The sequence below is a fragment of the Muscardinus avellanarius genome (genome assembly GCF_963383645.1).
Source record: "Muscardinus avellanarius genome assembly, chromosome: 10".
NCBI classification, from domain to species: Eukaryota; Metazoa; Chordata; class Mammalia; order Rodentia; family Gliridae; genus Muscardinus; species Muscardinus avellanarius.
In genome coordinates, this window is record NC_137796.1 from 107,179,469 (window position 1) to 107,198,420 (window position 18,952).

The 18,952-nt window shown below is 42.1% G+C and overlaps 1 protein-coding gene across 20 annotated transcripts in view; it reads right to left on the reverse strand.

Moving 5' to 3' along the window:
• Positions 1–18,952, reverse strand: part of RBFOX1 (RNA binding fox-1 homolog 1) — a gene marked incomplete at both ends in the record, with an annotated part of 617,808 nt that overhangs the window by 70,886 nt on the left and 527,970 nt on the right. For 14 of the 20 annotated variants that reach the window (XM_080704724.1, XM_080704722.1, XM_080704733.1 and 11 more), the window contains one exon: positions 4,740–4,820. The exons of the other annotated variants lie outside the window; for them this stretch is intronic. In XM_080704724.1, the coding sequence (XP_080560850.1) occupies positions 4,740–4,820 (81 nt within the window). The remainder of the gene's footprint in view (positions 1–4,739; positions 4,821–18,952) is intronic. 20 annotated transcript variants of the gene reach the window in all.

Consider the following 18,952-nt stretch of genomic DNA (forward strand, 5'->3'; position numbering starts at 1 on the left):
AGTCTATTCATAACATGACCAGAAAGCAAAGTGAAGCTGGTAATATTTACCTGCTTCTGGAAGCATCTCCATCCTATGCAAAAAATAAACAAAAACAAAAACAGTAGCCCCTTTCCTCTGCTAGACTTTCTGTTAGTGTCATGATTCACCTCTTGATAGTTTGACTAGTGAAGACGTATGTCTGAGTCTAGTTTGCACAGGGGTATCTGAGCCATCCTCTGTATCTCTGTATGGTATCCACAGTGAGTCTTGCTGTGAGACATGCACCCTGGGCTGGAGACCTTCCAGTGTCTTTGCCCTGGGAAAGAGCTGCCATCAATGCCCTTGGGCTCTGGCAGGGAGTGAGCAAGCACCCAGCCCTGCCACTTCCACTGGCCCTCTCTGGTAAGGGATCCTATTATTTGCTGCTCGAAGCCCATTCAACAATATCAAAAGCAAATGCTCTGCGTTTGGTACCAAGCAGTCTTGCCTGATTCTCTGCTGTTTTTGCTGCAACTTAAGTTGGACGGGAAGTAGGTCTAGTTTGCGTGGTTGATAAGCATGGGTTATTCAGACATGAAAGGATGCTTCCTGACACAACTTAAAATAGGGTTTCAAACCAGCATAGTTTGGAGGGCTGGGAGCAAATGCGGATCAACTGAGGTTGATCAGAGAAGCCGTGGGATTAGATTGACATGGCCATAAAGTCAGGAGTGAAAACTGTTCTCTTCTTACTTTCATGTGACTTGGGACATATTAGAAAGATTCACTCAAGAGGGAGGAGGGCATTATATAAAACTGCAGCTTACAGAGCAGGCATCTTCAGGAGGGGTCATTTTCATTACAGACTAATTTGGCAGGGTTCTATTAAAATCCATTCTCCCCCACTGCAGTTAAGGGTGTTATTTATAAGTGATTACCATTTGGCTGGGAAGAGGGATAATTTACTTTTAAAAGATTCCAAGAACAGTTAAATATTTTGGGGAGGTGGGGGAACCCAAAAGAAAAAACTCACAGGAAATCTTGGAAGTCAATAGACAGACAGGGTCCTATTTATAAAAGTATAATTGTACCTACCGTTTTTTCAGGAGCACAACTATCAGGTAACACACACACACACACACACACACACACATTTTCAAGTTAAACAGTATCCTAAAATCATCCTAAACACATCCTAAAAAGACTGATGAAAAGTGGGGAGAGGGGCTTGTGTTTTGGGGAAGATGGAGGGGATCCTGAAGCAAACAGCCTGCATCTTCCAGATCTCTAGGATATGGCTCCAAGATATGGGACACTCATCTCAGTGTGAAATCCATAAAGAGAGTAACCATGTGTGTGTCCCCAGTGTGTGTGTGTGTGTGTGTGTGTGTGTGTGTGTGTGTGTATGCATGCACAAACAAGATCTTTTACATGTTGGCTGGATTGCTTAGGGAAATGGGATGTGGCTTGGACTAGAATGTGTATCTGAATCTGGAAGAGGAATGCCAGCTGCCCCGTGCAATGGTGTCAGCTAACTGCAAACAGCTTTCAAATCAAAATGCCACACAAGAGAAAGGAGGTCCTGGAGCATGATCCAGGGATGGTGAGTAACTGGAACAAGCAGCACTATTGCCCAGTTTCCGGGAAAAATGCTGGAGCCCCTCTGCTATCCACATGGAGGACAGGTCCCAGAGGTGACCACCACTATAAAACATTAAGAAAGCTTGCAATATGACTATCACTGCCCGAGGGATCGACCACTGAAGAGTCTTATTATATTAAATATTTTAAATGAGAGAGAATGGTGATTGGTTCTGTCTGCTTTGTTTTTAGATAATATAATTGTAGGTAGGAAAATGAAACAGAATTTCTGAACTGTCATTCACAAGAGATTTCTCCCCGAGGAGGTGGATACATACATAATTAATAATTAAAAACCATTGACTTTTCTTTATACAAAAATCATATTAATGAAAGGAATGAGAACTATAAGAATAAAATGTTGAATGCCTACTCTGGACAAAAAATAATGCAGAAAAATAGAACGGCATTATCCCATCTCAATAGGATGATTCAATATCACAATATTTTCAACTCTTACCAATTTAATTTATAAATATATCACAGTCCTAACAAGAGTTTGAATGGGAATTTTCTTTAACTAGACAGAGTAAAATATTCTAAAGTCTTAATATGATTTTTTAAAAGCTGCGGTATAAAAGGGCACTGATTATAATATTTTTAAAAGATTGCTGTGAATTCATGATGGGGGGGCTAGAATAAAATATAACATAATTAAACACTAGCATACTGGGAGTCCATTAACATAATTTCATTAAGAGCACGTGGCGAGGAAGTGTAAATAATCAGATGAAAGATCTGTGGGTGAGATGACAGATGTGATCATTTAAGAATGAAGGATGCTGGATGCTTGTTATGCAGCTTCTATAACCATTATATATTTCTTTCTTGTAAATTTAGAAAAAGGTACAATTAAAAGAAAATTTATTTAAAAGAAAAATGCATTTAGAAGAATAATGTATACTTATATATGGTATGTGTTGCCACTTTATGTTTTTAATAATAAAATGGACCCTTTCCAACAAGAATTGGTCCAGTTTTTCTATAAAGAACCCGTTTGTTAATATTTTGTGTTTTGCTGGTAACTTATGTCTCTACAATGTCCCTTGTTTTTTGTTTTGTTCATTTTACTTGGGAATTTTTAAGAAAACATTTAGCTCATAAGCCTTAGAAAAAAGAGCATGGGCTGGGTTTGGCCCGAGCTTTAGTTTGTTGATTTTCTCTGATATAGTCATTTTATTGTGAAAAATTCATGAAATACTTTCAAGTTTAATATGTAAGACACATTTTCCCCAATTGGATTTAGGATAACTCTTTGTATCCCAATTAGCACTCTTTTTGGAATTACTTTTTGTTGACTTCTGTAAGAAAACAGAGATATAAATATGTCATATGATCATACCAAGCCATATTGTCCAGTAAGGTAACCAATCACCCCACGTGGAAAATGAACATAAAGTTCATTAAATAAGATCTCAGAGCCTGAGAGTCCCACCAGCATTGCTCTGCACAATGCAGTCAGAGATTTCATTCTAGATGATTCTACAAAACAAAAATGTTAGAGAAAAATAAAAAAAGTCCAGGGCTCAACTCTAATGCTCTGATTATTTTCTTTCAGAAAATAACAGAAAAAAATGGAAAAGCAAGGAACGATGGCAGGAGTGAGTCATAGCAATCCAGAAGAATGGCAAAGGCGGAAAATCTCCCTCAGGTTCAGAAATAAATCTACCTCCTGCTGGCTGTATGACCTTGGGCAAATTGGTCTACTTCTCAGAGCCCTCCACTTCCTGGAGGGGCTGTAAAGCAAACATTCTAATACCAACCTGGTGTGGGTGTGGGGAGGAGTGAGACTCAGTGTGTGGACCTGTGGGGTGGTATGACAGTCCTAGAGATGGTGCACACACAGGGGCCCCAATGGGACAACAGTCATTACTTCAGAAGCAGCCACTTCTCACCAGGAGGGTTAGGGTTCTGGCTTCTCAGGGCACAGAGAATCACCTTGCATTTAATTAATGCCCCAACTGCTGTTGGTGATTCTTCACTGCCCACCCAGCTCCTAAAGACCGCAGGAGACCCAGGGATGCTGTCCCCATCATGCTTTGGAATCACTGTGATGGCTCTGTTCCATGTCGGCTCTATGCTTTGGGAAACAAAATGCCGTGTTGTAGTGGGCCAGGGAAGATCCTCTCTGTCTCCGGTCCCTGTGGGTCAACAGGATGGAGCTGCGGTCTTTCCACCTGCTCCGGGGAGGTGTGTAGGGGTAAGCTCTACCCTAGAGCCTTGAGCCCGTCCATGCACAGGAATCTTTGGCTCGTCCGCATCCAAGTCCGTCTTCAGAGTTTATCTTTGGTTTCCTTTTTCTAACATCTGGTAGCTGTTATTTACATATATTTATAATAAAATATACTTACTTTGCATGTGTGTATGGTTCGAACTCTGAGCTACCTATCCTTTCAGTCCTATTTTGTTTTGAAAGAGGGTCTCGCTAAGTTGCTGAGGGCCTCACTAAATTGCCGAGGCTCGCCTCGCACCTGTGATCCACTATCTCAGCCTCCTGAGTACTGGAATCACAACTGTGTGCTATCACACCTGGCTAAAATATACTTTCCTTTTCAAAAAGCAAATTTATATGGTTGCTCCTCCATCCCACAGTTAAATGGGAAGAATCCTTACTTTGCTCTCTCCTTCTTGGAATTGCATAGCAACCGGCCCAGCCTTAACCAACAAATGGCTAGTGACGGGATGTGTCCCATACTGGGACCTTTAAGCTCAAACAATACTCAATGAGCCTCTTTTGCCAGGCTAGGGTGCAACGTGGGTGATTTGGCTTGCATGCTTTATTTACATATTTCATGTGAATCTGAAAAGCTATGCTAAGAGGCAGCTTCCCGCCCTCCCATGACCTTCCCCCAACCCCACGCCCACGCCCCATCTGTGAGACCCCATCCTGGCAGATCTTACAGAGAATGGCTGGGGCCACGGGAGAGATGTGGGTTCGGATGCAGATGGGGATGAGCAGAGGGAGGGATGCTAAGGCAACAGGGGGAACAGAGACATGCAAATGGGAATCCGGGTCCTCTGGCCAAGAGCAACAGGGAGGGAGAGCGGAGGGAGGGGGGAACTTACATGGCAGGGGAGATGACTGGACTTGGTTTTATGTCACAAAACAAAAAAGAGAGCCGGGACAGGGGGCTTACTTGCGGAAGTGTATACAAGTGAACTGGGGGCACTGTACATGGAAGATCCCTCCTGGTTTGCCTGGCACAGCAGCACCGTGCCTACGAAAGAGAGAGAGAGATGGCATCTGGTTTGGGAACCGGCACACTACACCTGAGAGATCACAGCATCGCAAGCGAGAAAGGCAGAGAAACGAAAACAGCCGCATTCCGGAGCGCAGGGTGGACAGACCCCCAGGCAGCCCCTGCCTTCGCCAGAGGGATCTGGCGGACACCCACCCACCCGCAGCCCGCCAAGCACATGCCATCGCTTTCCCCGTGGGATCTGGCTGACCTACAACCCACTGGCAGAGAAGGGATAGAGACGGTATGGCGTATCCAAAGGGAGACTTAGAAATATCAGGGGGACAAGGTAAGCCTCGCTCTGTGTGATCTTGGTAAGTCACCTTGCCTCCCTGTGCCTCAGCATCCCTGTCTAGAACACAGAGGTCGATATACCTACCTCCAAAAAGGTGTGCCCGTGGCAGGGGATGGCAGTTAATAGTCACTCAATAAATGATAAGTGTATGCGTTGATATGTTTAGAGAAAACTTTTTCTTCTCCTTCCCTGAATGTCAGTTTTTCAGACTCAGTTCTTCAGAGAAAAGACAAGTTAGGCAGGGCAGACATGAATGCCACCTCTGCCATCCTGTGACCTACCAGGGAGCCTGGACTGGAGGAGCTCAGACTTCTGCACTTCCGGTTTTCACCCGGGCTGCCTGACCAGCCCGTGCGCACAACAAATAGATGGCAGGACGCTGGCCTCCACCTGATTTAAAGCCCAGGGCTCTGGGCTCCTCTTTGCAAACTGGAGTTTTACCACGAGGAAGAATGGGGAAGGCTCAGGTACTTTCTTACTATCCCAAGACTTAAATAACTATCCATGCCAAGGATGACCAGAGTCAGGAAGCTCTTGGGCTATCAAGTTTACTCTCCTGCTAGAGTTCAAACGCTAAGATACTGAAAAGAAGAACGGTTTTTACAGAGCTCTGAGCCCATGGCGGAGGCTGGAAGTGCTTTCCTGGGGCTTCAGCTCACTTCTCTGACTTGGTGAGGTCAACTGCCCCCAGGTATTTTGGTATCACCTGTTATCACCAAACTAGATAGTAGGCTCATGACAAGAGACCCATCTTATAAGTGTACCCCCAGGAACAGGGGACTTCCTCACATCCATAGGGGGGTCACCTTAGAGAAGAGTTCTACAACCCAGTGGTGTCCTCCCTAAGATCAACAAAAGCATAGTTAAAAGATATGGGGGTGAGAGGCCACTGGAAAAGTGTGCCCGCATCCACGCCCACCTCTGATCCCTGTGCTCTAGACGGTGTAGACTGTGCATGCTATGTCCAGGCGAAACAAACACTGTATCAGAGTTCCAAATCCACCTTGCCCTTTCTCATCACCAAGTCTGACAACTCCTGGCCTTTCACAAGTTGAAGCATCCCTTGGTCCCTTTCACCTTTATACATCCAGCCTACAGATGGAGAAGAGCCCTGGCCACTCCTCTCACCCCAAATAGTCCTGGATACAGGGGTGAAATGAACTGACCACCTCTTGGTGTTCAATATATTAGGAGTCTGGATAAGTCTTGGTCAAGATCAACCTTTGGTAAACTGATGATTCTTTTTTCTACTCCATTTACCAACAGCTAATCACAACCTAAGAGGCAATTTCTTGCTCTAATTTCCCTGCAGGCATCATTTCCAGTTTTTGAAGATAGTTGGCCAAGAAATGAGGATTAAGAACACACAACCCAGCCAGGCCCAGTGGCCCAGGCCTGTAATCTCAGGGCTCGGGAGGCTGAGACAGGAGGATCACAGGTTCAAGGCCAGCCTTGCCAATATAGCAAGAACTTCAAGACCTTAGCAAGATCCTGTTTCAAAATAAAAACAAAAGTAAATAAATAAATGAATGAAAAGGGATGCGGGTGTCAGAGCATCCCTGGATTCAATTTCCAAGCATAAAAAATAAAAGAGCCAACAGGCCAAGCCCCAGATGTTGAGGATTGAAGAATAAAATCAACCCAGGGGAGGTGATCGAACTACCAGGGCCTTCTGCAGCCCACAACGAGAACTTTTCACCAGTAAGTACTCTTGTATGGCCCAGTGGAGGGCGTCCACAAGGTCCTGCTCCTTACCATGGAGCTTAGAGAGAAATCAGCATCTCTCCAGGGTGTATAAAAAGCTTCCAAGTCAGAATCTTCAAGGCGTTTGAGAAAGTTCCAGAGTTGTTGTCTCCTGTGCATACCTGGATAAAGGCCACTTTAAAAATAACACTTGAGCCAGGCACACACCTGTCATCTTAGTACTTGGGAGCTTGAGACAGGAGAATCGCAGGTATGAGGCCATCCTCAGCAACTGAGTGAGGCCCTCTGCAACTTAATGAGAGCCTACTTAAAAGTAAAAAAATAAAATAGGGCTCAAGGTAAAACACCCCTGGATTCAATCCCTCGTACCAAAAAGGAAAAGAAAAGAGAGATCTAAAGTATCGTGGAGTGTCTCAATCTCAAAAATAAAACCAATAAAACATCTGATAATAGCAAAAATACATCCTGAATGATATTTCATAATTGTACAATTAAAACCCTTACATCCATTTTCAATATACTTGGTGCAATTTATAGAATTCTGCTGGGACCCAACCAGACTGTGTCTTGAAAGCTCAAGGCTGGTGGTACATACAGAAGCTTTGCTAATTTTTATGCTGTGGATCCAGAAACACTGGACTGAGGAGCTTTTTTGAATGCTCTCTTAGTAGTAAAAATATATCTATACTGTACATCTATATTATGACTTTGGTCTTTGCAAAACAACACAAAACAAAAGCCTCCCACTTAATTTGCAGAGCACTTATGATATGTTCCCTTAGTACTTTTTTGCTTTTTCTGAAAAGAAAGCTTTCAATTCAACAAAAAACAAGTCAGAAGAGAAGAACGATATAATTTCATGTGTTTTGGGTGTTCAGGGGTGGGAGATGTACACCTGTTTGAAAAAGTAAGTCAAGGGCTGGAGATGTAGCTCCGTGGTGGTGTGCCTGTCTGGCATACACGAAGCCCTGGGTTCTGACGTAGCACTTAAAAAGACCGTCAAATAGTTAACAAAACCTAAGTTGCAGCACACAGTGTTTGCAAGACCACTCAAGGTCCTTTCCAACACTGCATACCGTGCCTTTCAATGCCTAGAACTGAGTCTTCTCCTTGTTTCTAACCCCCAAACAGTGACCACTAACCTCCAGTGACCATAAACCAATGTCTACGGCCATGGTGACATCTCATACTTTTTAGAGTTCCATGCCTTCATTTATTAAATTCCGTAGAATTGAAGGATGGAAGCCAGTTCAAATGATACTATTTTCTACCCATCCCCGTGTCAGAACAGACATCACTAATCAGTTCTGATATTATCCTTTTCTACTGGCCCGGGATCCTCAGAATCGTTCTCAACACAGCAAACCAGGCAATTACTATCATTTGATAAGAGTTGAAGGGAGAGAGAGGGGGAGGCTCTTGGTTCCATTCCTGCTCTTAAATTAGCTTAAACCAGATGAAGCCAATCATTTTGTGTGTGTATGTGGGGAGAAGAGTTGATTACTGGTAATTTCATCACGGTTCAACTTTAAAATAAAATGGCTCTGCCTACCTCTTTTCTGCATAGTTTAGAAGTGACCTCCTCTCTTTCTACTCCCCAGGAGTGAATTAATTACTTCCTCTTTTATGTTTTTATCATATTCTTTTTTAATCTCCTTGGTAGATCCTCTGTCAGGCGGTGGTATTACGATTTTCTATTTACACATGGGTCTTTGTGCTACAATCCCCTTGGGCTGAGCCAAATCTTAGTCATCTCTTTATCCCCAGCACCTAGGAAAATACTTGTCCCTTGGAGGGATTAATGAATATATCTGAATTATAATACTCTTTTTTAAAGGAATACTCGATCTTCATTTCCTTTGCTAAAAATAGTGCTTTTTTTCCCCCCAACCAACTCATCTTAAACCTGTCTATTGTTTACAGCTGGAAATGAGGATGCTTTAAGATCAAAATGCATTCAGGAGCATTTATCTGAGATACTCACTTGCTTTCTTCTCTTCCGAGGTTAGGAGAGAGGAGAGGAAGGAAGAGAAAAAAGGCTGCTTCTCCCTGCCCAGTGAGTATAAAATGAACACAGCCCAAGATTTCATAACTGGGACTCGGTGGCCCTTCTCTACAATGTCTGAGTTCCATAAAGATTTAAAAAACAACACGTCAAAGGAACCTCCATCCCCTGGCTACTAGAAATGGCCAATTCCCTTCACATGGTGGATCCCCCAAGATGAAGAGAGGCTGGGGCATTTGAAAAAGCCCGCTTTTCCCTATTGGGATGCACAAAACAAGGACCCCCACCATCAGACTTTATACAATATCTAGTCCCTTGAGCTTCGGGGGCACCTTTTCTGCCAGGCTCCCTGTGTGGCACATGCCGATCAGGTCACATAAAACCACAAACTTGGAGCTCTCTGCCGGGGTCTTTCTAACCTGATAGCATTCGGTCCAGTAAAGGAGCTGATGCTGGAGAGAGGGCTGGGAGGAAAAGCCCACAGGTTGATGGCTGAGCAATGGTACAGGACCACCAGCAGGCAGAGGTCCCTTGTCCCTGGGGCTCAGCTAGGAAAGGAGAGGGCTGCAAGGATGAGGGTCCACTTGAGGGCACCGATTGGTGTCTACTATGTGGGCTCTGGGGCACATCTGCTGAACTCCAGATGTGCTTTTCAAAAATCAATCAAACAAACGAAAACAATAGTGAGATATGTGTGGTGGTGCTCACCTATAATCTCAGTACTTGGAAGGCTGAGAGAGGAGGATTGCAGGTTTGAGGGCAGCCTCAGTAATTTAGTGAGATCCTGTTTCAAAATGAAATAGATAACCAATTATGAATGAATAAAGGCCGGGAGTGCAGAGCAGAGGTAAAATGCCCCTCTGCTTAATCCTCAGTATTTTCCTCACCCAAATTAAATAAATATTTTTTCGTTTTTTTAATTTTTAAAAATTACTTTTAAACCAATGAAATAAAAAATTTAAAAAAATGATAACTAATCATAGTATCCATATGATCAGTAACAAAGACAAGCACAAGTAACGGTTCTAAAAACCACCCAAACCTTAGCCTACATCATCGCGTGTGCTATTCACTCAAATACATACAACTAAAAAGCATCTCTTCTTCTTTTTCTTTTACTTTTTTCTTTCCTTATGCTACTGGAAATTGAACTCAGAAATGTTTTACCTCTGAGCTACACCCTCAGCCCTCTTTTATTTTTTATTTTGAAACAGGATCTCACTAAGTTGCTAAGACTGGCCTTAAACCTGTGACCCTCCTGTCTCAGCTTCCCAAATACTGAGATTACAGGTGTGTGCCACCATGCCCAGCTTAAAAAACTATTTCTAAACAAGTTTTATTAGATACAATTATTATGACCTGGGTCGTAATAATTTTTTATTATGAATTTCTGAATTTTATTTTGAATTTTATTCTGAATTTCTACAGTAACTAAAACTAAAAATTAAAATACTAAACTAAAACTAAAACTAAAAATTTCTACAGTAACTAAAACTAAAAAAGCTTAACAGTGGCAGCAGTCAATGATAATTTTTATTATTTATTTTTTGCAGTACTGGGGATTGAACCCAGGAACATTCTACTTCTAAGCCACACCTCCATCTCTATTTTTATTTTTTATTTTGAAATAGGGTCTCATTAAGTAGCTGAGCCTGGCTGCAAATCTGCGATCCTCTTGTCTCAGTTTCTCAAAGTACTGGGATTACAAGTATTTGCCACCATGTCCAGCTGGATAAAAATATTTTGATTACATACACACACACACACACACACACACACACACACACACACACACACACCTGTTTAACATTTGTTCCAGACGAGAGGGGACAGATAGTATTAGTCTTTCCTAAAAGATTCAAGCAAGTATGTCTTTGTTGTGGTTTGTGTTATCAAGAGCCTTGCCAGTCAGGCAAGTTTTAGATGGAAAGTAAACTCTCTAGGTCCCTAAACCACGTCTCTACTTTATCATATTCACAAATCAAATGCTGGGCCTACCAGTTGTATCCAACCTGGAGAGTCTTGGAATAAACCTGAAAACTCTACTTCTAACAGGATCCCTTTTGGGGACAAGTGTGTATGAGAGATACTGGAGAGGAGCAGGTTCTCTAAATCGCAATGGCCATGATTTTCCTTCATTGAATAGAAGGCTTCCAAACCATTATGTGAGTTGAAGAGTCACCTGCAGAGACCCTTAAAGGGTGGCACTGTTGGGGTCTGAAAGTCAACCATCCCAGGGACATCAGGCTCCAGAGGCAGCGCTGCTCAGAGGTGGAGCCTGCAGGAGTGGCCCTGGAGACTAAAAATGCCCCTGGCTCCCTTCCCCTTCTCTCTCTGCTCCCCAGCACCATGACCTGAGGACCCATAATTCTGGCCCCTGCTTGGCAGCCAGTGTAAACGGACTATCCACATGGACTGAAATTTCCCACTAAGTGTGGAGAGCCAGGTGTTTAGATCACAGCGATGAGAATTCTGACGGAAACAGGAATCTTCCATACCCCACCATCAGAGCATGTGAGCATGTGATTCAGAGGTTTGGAAATCTGCGGTGTGAGTGTGTGTGTGTGTGTGTGTGTGTGTGTGTGTGTGTGTGTAATGTGTAAAATAATCTCTGTATGTATATGATTCAGCAAAGTATAAAATAGGGTTTTATACTCTGGACATTTTTTATTTTAGAATTTTGTTCTCTCCTACATGGGAGCTAGGGTGAAAGCAGGAAAGAAAAGGAACTTGATGATAAGAAGAAAGCTGCATTCCTAATAGCCAACCAGCTGAGGCTTCTGCTCCACAGGTGCACCTGGGGAAGCCCTGGCCCAAGTCATTCTGCACAATTAGGGAAAAAGTCAAAATGACTAAACCCATCTATTCCAGGCCACAAATGTTGAGTTTCTGTGTGCACTGCCCTCAACATCTGGTACCTGGATAGACTCTGGCCTTTGTTTGTTTGCACTTTGAACAAGAAGCATCACCTGCTTCTAGCACTAGCTGCTCTGTAGAACTCTGGAGTGGGCTGCTGAAGAAGGTAGATGGAGTCACCAACAGCATCATACAGAGAGGCTGCTTTGGGCGCCCCATCCTGATGAAGACAGACACATCCCATCCTCTACCACAGGCCGGATTATATGCTCTGAGAACGTGTATGTTGAATCCTAACTCCCAGGAGCTCAGAATGGGACTGTTTCAAGAGAGGATCTTTAATAAAGTGTATTGAGGCCATGAGGGTGAACTCTAACATAACACCACTGGTGTCCTCCTCCTCCTCCTCCTCCTCCTCCTCCTCCTCCTCCTCCTCCTCCTCCTTCTCTTCCTCCTCCTCCTTCTTTCTTTTTTCTTCCTCCTCCTCCTGCTTTCCCTCCTCCTCCTTCTCCTTCCTCTTTTTCTTCCTTTTTTATTTACGGTACTGAGGATGGAGTCCAGGGGCATCCTACCTGCAAGCTATAACCCCAGACCTATTTTTTATTCTTTATTTTGAAACAGGGTCTCAGTGAGTTAAAAAGTAGCTGAGGCTCTCCCTGAACCATAATCCTCCTGTTTCAGCTTCCTTGATGCTGGGATTATAAGCGTGCGCCACCACGCCTGGCTTCACTGCTGTCTTTCTAATAGGAGATTGGGACACAGAAGGAAAACCACATAAAGACACAAAGAAAGATAGCTACCTATTCACTAAGGAGGGGGAGGTCAGAAGAAATCAACCCTGCCAATATCTAGATTTTGGACTTTCAGCCTCCTTTAAAATCTTAAAAAAGTAACTTTCTGCTACCGAGCCTGCCAGTCTGTGGTACCCTGTGATGGCAACTCTAGCAAATGAACACACATGCCTACCTTTGAATGAACCCTGTATTGGGGGCCATTATACAAGAGGAGCCCCAAGGACGGACATACTAGCCTCAAACTTCTGTTAGATTGGGAGGTTGCCATGAGTTCCCTGCCAAGGTAGCCTACTGTTTCTAATTGACAAATTTATCCAAAGCCCCAGCGGGCTGTGGATGCTTTTGCAGTTATGCATTTTTGAACATCAGCCTAGCATTGAGCTAATCCATGTAAGGATATTTCCACAGTTAATACCTAATGCGTTTATACTGCCTGAAAGCAGTGCTTCTCCGAAGGGCTATGGCAGAGCTTGAAGTGCAGGGATATTTCTTTTTAGGCACAGATGTTGCAAGGAAATGTTGCATGTATATTTAATTCTTATAAATCAAACCATGTTTTAATTGTACCGGGAGATTTCCCTATTTAAAGGAGCCCTGAAGCGAATCTATCGTGTAAATAATCCCTCGCTCCAATTTATTTTCCTAAGTTGTGATTTTCATAATACTGAAAAAGAAATATATCATGCCTTGTCTTTTTCTTTATGTTTCTTATGTTGACATACTTTTAGTCTTTACAGGAAAGTTGCAAAAGTATGAGGAAAAAATCTCTATGCAATATTTTTCATGATTATTTGCTGTTTTAAAAAATTGAATACAATCCAGGTGTGGTGGTTCAGGCATGTACCCAAAGTAATTGAGAAGATAAGAAAGGAGGGTCACAGGTTCAAGGCCAGACTCGGCAAGTCGGTGAGGCCCTCAGCAACATAGTGAGATACCCCCTTTCAAAATATAAAAGAAAAGAGAGAACTGAAGGTATAGCTCAGAGATAGAATGCCCCTGGGTTCAATCTCCACACCACCAAAAAACAAGCAAATATATAAAACAAAACAAAAATATGAACATGTTCTGGGGGGCAAGAAGGGGAATGTAGGGAGATGTGGAGGAAGGTGCACCTAGTGCTGTGTGTCTGGGTTACTTTGAAACTCACTGTGTACGATTATAGCTAACCAATTAAAGTTTAAAAAATGAACAACCCATTCGTCTGCCTCTAAATTTTAGACTAACAGTGACTTTCACAGAAACTACTTAACCCAATAGGATAATAAAGGTAACAGTAACAATTCCAAAAAATTCCTCTTGAGTATTGGAGAACTATTGCGCAACTCTCTGAACCTTTAACTGGGATTATTTCTGACTCTTAACAACGCTGTAAGGTTGGCACTATCATGGTGACTATTTCACGAATCAGGATACTAGGGCGAGGAGAGCTTGAGGGTTTTGCCAAAAGTCACACCGATCTTATGGCACCGAATGCAAATCCTACCAACCAGATTCCTTGACCTGTAGTTTTAATGATATTTTTTTTTTTTCAAAATCAGGTGTCCATAAACTAGAGTCTTGAGCTAAATCTGGCTCAGTACCTAATTTTTCTTTTCTTTTCTTTTTTTTTTTTTTTTTGGTGGTACTGGGGGTGGAACCCAGAGGCTTTCTACCTCCGGGCTATACTCCCAGACCTTTTTTATATTTTATTTGGAAACAGGGTCTCACTAAGTTGCTGGAAGCCTCGCTGAGTAGCTGAGGCTGGCTTCGAACCCGTGCGATCCTCCTGTCTCAGCCTCCCAAGCGCGGGGATTACAAGCGTGCACCACCACGCCCGGCTCAGTACCTAATTTTTCATGTATGATTTTCACAGTTTGAAGTGGTGGTGGGGAAATCAAAAAAAGAATAACATCTGATGACCAGTGAAAACTATATGAAACTCAAGTTTCAATATTTATTGGCACACACAGCCACATTCATTCATTCATTTTTGTACCGTGCCTGCTTCCCAAAATTTTATGCTATAACAGCAGAGTGAAGTAGTTGAAACAGAGGCCTCAGGGCTTGAAATATTTACTGTCTGGCTCTCCACAGGAATTGCTTGCTGGGTAATGTTCTAATGTTCCTTCACTGTTGAGCATAACATTAACAGTAACCATTTCTCGATAGGCATTAGCCCTCACCCAGAAAGCTGTCACTAAATATTTCAGAGGATATCATTTTACAAATACAGGCCAAAAATATATTTTACTTTTACTAAAAACGATCAAGAAATTGCAAAGACATGTTTAAAAGATATTTGCCCCAAATTTGTTTTGAAATCATCGTTCAAAGCAAATAATAATAAAAAAAAGTTGCCCCATAGAGTATCTGCGAAGGTCTAGCAACTCAACTGTAACAAAAACAATGGAAATAAGTTTTATCTCCTAAACTGTTTGTACTTCAAGGTTATGAACATCAATGTTTTGATAAGGAGTATCTTGGGGCCTTGTTTCTCAAACTTTCATATGCTTTATATAACTTGGAGACTGTTTTAGGGCAGTTTCTTATTTGGTAGGGTCTGGGCTAGGATTTGGGGTTGTGTGTGTCTAATATGTATCCAGGAGAGGCAGGCACTAGTAAGGATAGTCGAATGTTAGGGATCCCGTGAACCTCAAATATAGATAATACTAACCAGACCCCAGAGAACTAGTAGATGTATGTTCCCTCTTATATGAGGAAGCTAGAAAGATGTTCAGAAACAAGGAAGACCTCAGATAGATGAGCAGAGATTCCACCAGGAATGATTGAGGAGATTAGGGAGGGAGGAGGGGACCAGTTATAAAGAAAGCAATAGTAAAAATACTGCTGCAAACATACACAAAAGTGTCAATTCCAATCTCAGAGACTTGCATGGTGAGGGTGAAGCAGGGGGGACGTGGTGGGGAGGGCAACGAGAGTTGTCCACATGTATTTTCTAACAAACGCTCCAATACGATGTAAAATTACAATTCACCCTATTTATTTATTTATTTATTTATTTATTTATTTAGGTGGTACTGGGGTTCCTGGAAGCCCTTCTACCTCCAGGCTACACTCCCAGACCTATAGCTTATATATTTTTATTTGGAAACAGGGTCTCTTAAGCCAGCACGGCTGGCTTCGAACCTGCGCAATCCTCCTGTCTCCGCCTCCCAAGCACGGGGATTACAAGCGTGCGCCGCCACGCCCGGCCAATTCACCCAATTTAAAAAAAAAAGAAAAAAGGAGCATAGTGGTATAGCCGGATCCATTCCCAGTTTTCTAAGGACTCTCCACACTGATCTCCATAGTAGCTGAGCTACTTTGCACTCTCACCAACAGTGCAGAGACTTCCTCTTTTCCTACATCCTCGCCAGCATTTGTTGTTATTCTGACTTCTTTATGCTTGACACTCTGATTGGGGTTGGTTTTGATTTGCATCTCTCTGATGGATAATGATGCTGAACATTTTTTCATGTATCTATTGGCCATTCATGTCTCTTCTTTTGTGAAGTGTCCTTTCAATTCAGTTGCCTATTTCTTGTGATCATAACATTGTCAACCTGGACACTCAGTATTAGGAAGGAGGGAAATGGGGAAGGGGAAGGGGGAGGGGACCAAGTACTGTGTGAAATATGCCACTGTCAACATGATCTACATCATGATGTGACACTATAGTGCACCAGTAATAAAAAAAGAACGTAGAAAAATGTTGACACTGGATTTCAAACAGGTCTGTTCTACACGCACTGTTACATTTTTTTTTTTTTTTAACCGAAGGGGAAATTAGGTTCAGAGGGAAAAAAAAATGTGAGAAAAATACTGACTTGTGTGTCTGCTTTGCATGACTCCAAAGTTCAGGCTCTATCCCGGCTTATCAATGGTGATGCCTGATACTAAGATGACTAAATGCACTGTAACCGGAAATGATGAATCCTTCCATCCCCATTTCAATAGAACTGCCTCTAAATATTCTGGATCTGTGTTCTTGCTGGGACATCTGACTCTTCCGGGTTAGAGATGTTGGCTGGACTCTTTGGCTCACATTTAAGAATCTGCAAAGGGCTTTAAAGCCAACTCAGGAAGGCTCTGGGCAGAATGAATCTTTTGTAGATAAGAAAATCCTACTTGCAAGATTGAAAGAGGACAGGGAAGAAGAAAATTCAGAGAAAAGGAATAGTAAGTTTTTGAGGTCCTACAGCGGAGCTGAGAAAGAACAGGCGTCAAAGACGCTGGCACCTAGTTTTGTTTTTTGGCCTCAGTGACTCTAAGTTATCTGACCTTGGGCAAGGCCTGAAACATCTCTGAACCTCATTTTTTATCTGTAAAATAGACAAAAACATCTATTTTATCATGTATTATTGTAAGGATTGGGTCAACTACATGAAAGGATTTAGCAAATAGTAATCAAAAGGAATCCCAGGAATAATGGAAGTAGCAAGGCATTAGTATTCCTGAGAATCTCTACACTTATGACACTTTGGGGATTTACTTTTTTTCTTTCCAAAGAGAGAGCCAGCATGGAATTTTGTTTGGCCGCTCCCATAATGCTAATCGTATTAGTGTCAATGGCAGATATTTTCAATGTGTTTATCGGTAGATTATAGTCTCAGGTCATAATGTAGTTCAGAGTGAGAGTAACACAAAGCACACAGCACCCGGCTCTCTCCCCGACGGCGAGCACTTTAAGATTGGGAATTCGTTGCAAACATTCAAATTTGGAAATGCCTGACTCAGTAGGTATGCTACTTATCACACAGCCTGCTCCTAAAGACATTTTAGTTCTTTCTTCTTCTCCTTCTTCTCCTTCCTCTCCTTCCTCTCCTTCCTCCTCCTCCTCCTCCTCTTCCCCCTCCTCCTCCTCCTCCTTCTTCTTCCTCTTCCTCTTCCTCCTTCTTCTTCCTCTTCCTCTTTCCCTCTCATCTTCTTTGGAATAAGAGCCTCTAAGACGTTTTAAGAGTTTCAAAACCTGTCTATAAATACTGCCTATTTCCTCCGTTTTATATTTCACATATGATTACAGAGCTCTGATTATTTATTTATTTATTTATTTATTTATTTATTTATTGTGGTACTGGGGACTGGACCCAGGGGCATTTTACCACTGAGCTACATCCCCAGCCCTATCTTTTATTCTTTATTTTGAAAAGGTCTCACTAAGCTACAGAGGGCCTCATTGAAGAGCTGAGGCTGGCTGTGAACCTGCAATCCACCCATCTCAGCCTTCTAAGTACTGGGATTACAAGCATGAAACCCTAGAGCTATGTTTCAGAAGCTGATGGATATCTTTGCAGAACAGAATATAGAGATAGCCTGAGTTGCCTCCCTAAGCCTTCCTGGGTGAGTTTCACAGATCTGACCCTGCTCCTGGAATGAGCGGAAAACAAGCTTCACCTGCGTCTTCAAAAGTAACTGGATAACATTGTTTAAATATGCATTTGAAACACACACCCATACACCCCCCACACACACACACACACATTGCTATGGACTTCAAACAGATAGATTGTTTCTGGCAGTGAAAACTGCCCTCAAAAATGACAGAGAAATAATAACATAGGGTTTCAGTCTTTACTACACTACATATACATCAAACAAACACTAGAAACACAAATTGATTGATATTTTGGGGGAGAAATATCAATGATATTGGTGTGTTCATGTCTTAAAGTGATAAATCTTTTAATACAGTGATAAGTATACATGGTTTAACCTTTGCTCGAGATTTAAATATATAATCCATTAACTAATTTCATCTCTCACAAAAGGAAAAAAAAAAAAACAGGAAAACCAGCCACTGGCATTATTCTTTGAATAATTTTTGTTTAGTTTCCATAATGGTATAGAGTTTAATGAAAAACTCATTAGAATAGTGCATACAGTATAATTAATTCTGGCTGGTTCTTTTGGTATAAATAGCTAAAGCAGCTACAGAATTCCACTTTCCACTGGCTTTATTAATTTAATAAGCCAATATTTCGACTGTAATGGGTTTTAACAGTTCCACAGAAAGTTCTAGAAATGCATTAACCAACATCAAGGTAGTTAATGCAAGTAGGATTTCTCCATGTGTGAGTTGGTCCCTCCACGTTCCCTTTTCAAAAGACAGTAAAATGGCTTCATTTATCCTTAGAGAATGAGTATCCACGTACAATTAACATCAGCAGTGTTTGGCCAACTTGTCTCTATTTACACAACAACTTCATTGTGCAAATAAGAGTAACTATATATTTTGAAAAGAACATTAAAAATGGGAAGAAAAAAATCTCTTCAGGAAATCATAAGGCAATGACAACACCAGGTAAAACATTTTAGAATATTTAAATCACCTCCTGTTTGAAATCTCTGGCAGGCGACTCTCCTAGGACAGAATTTAGACGAAACAAGGAAGCACATTTCATAATTGCATTATGTTTGATTCCAATTGGTTGTGGAAAATTCTGTCTGGGAGGCTGTTGGGGGCTGTTGAGCAGCTGTT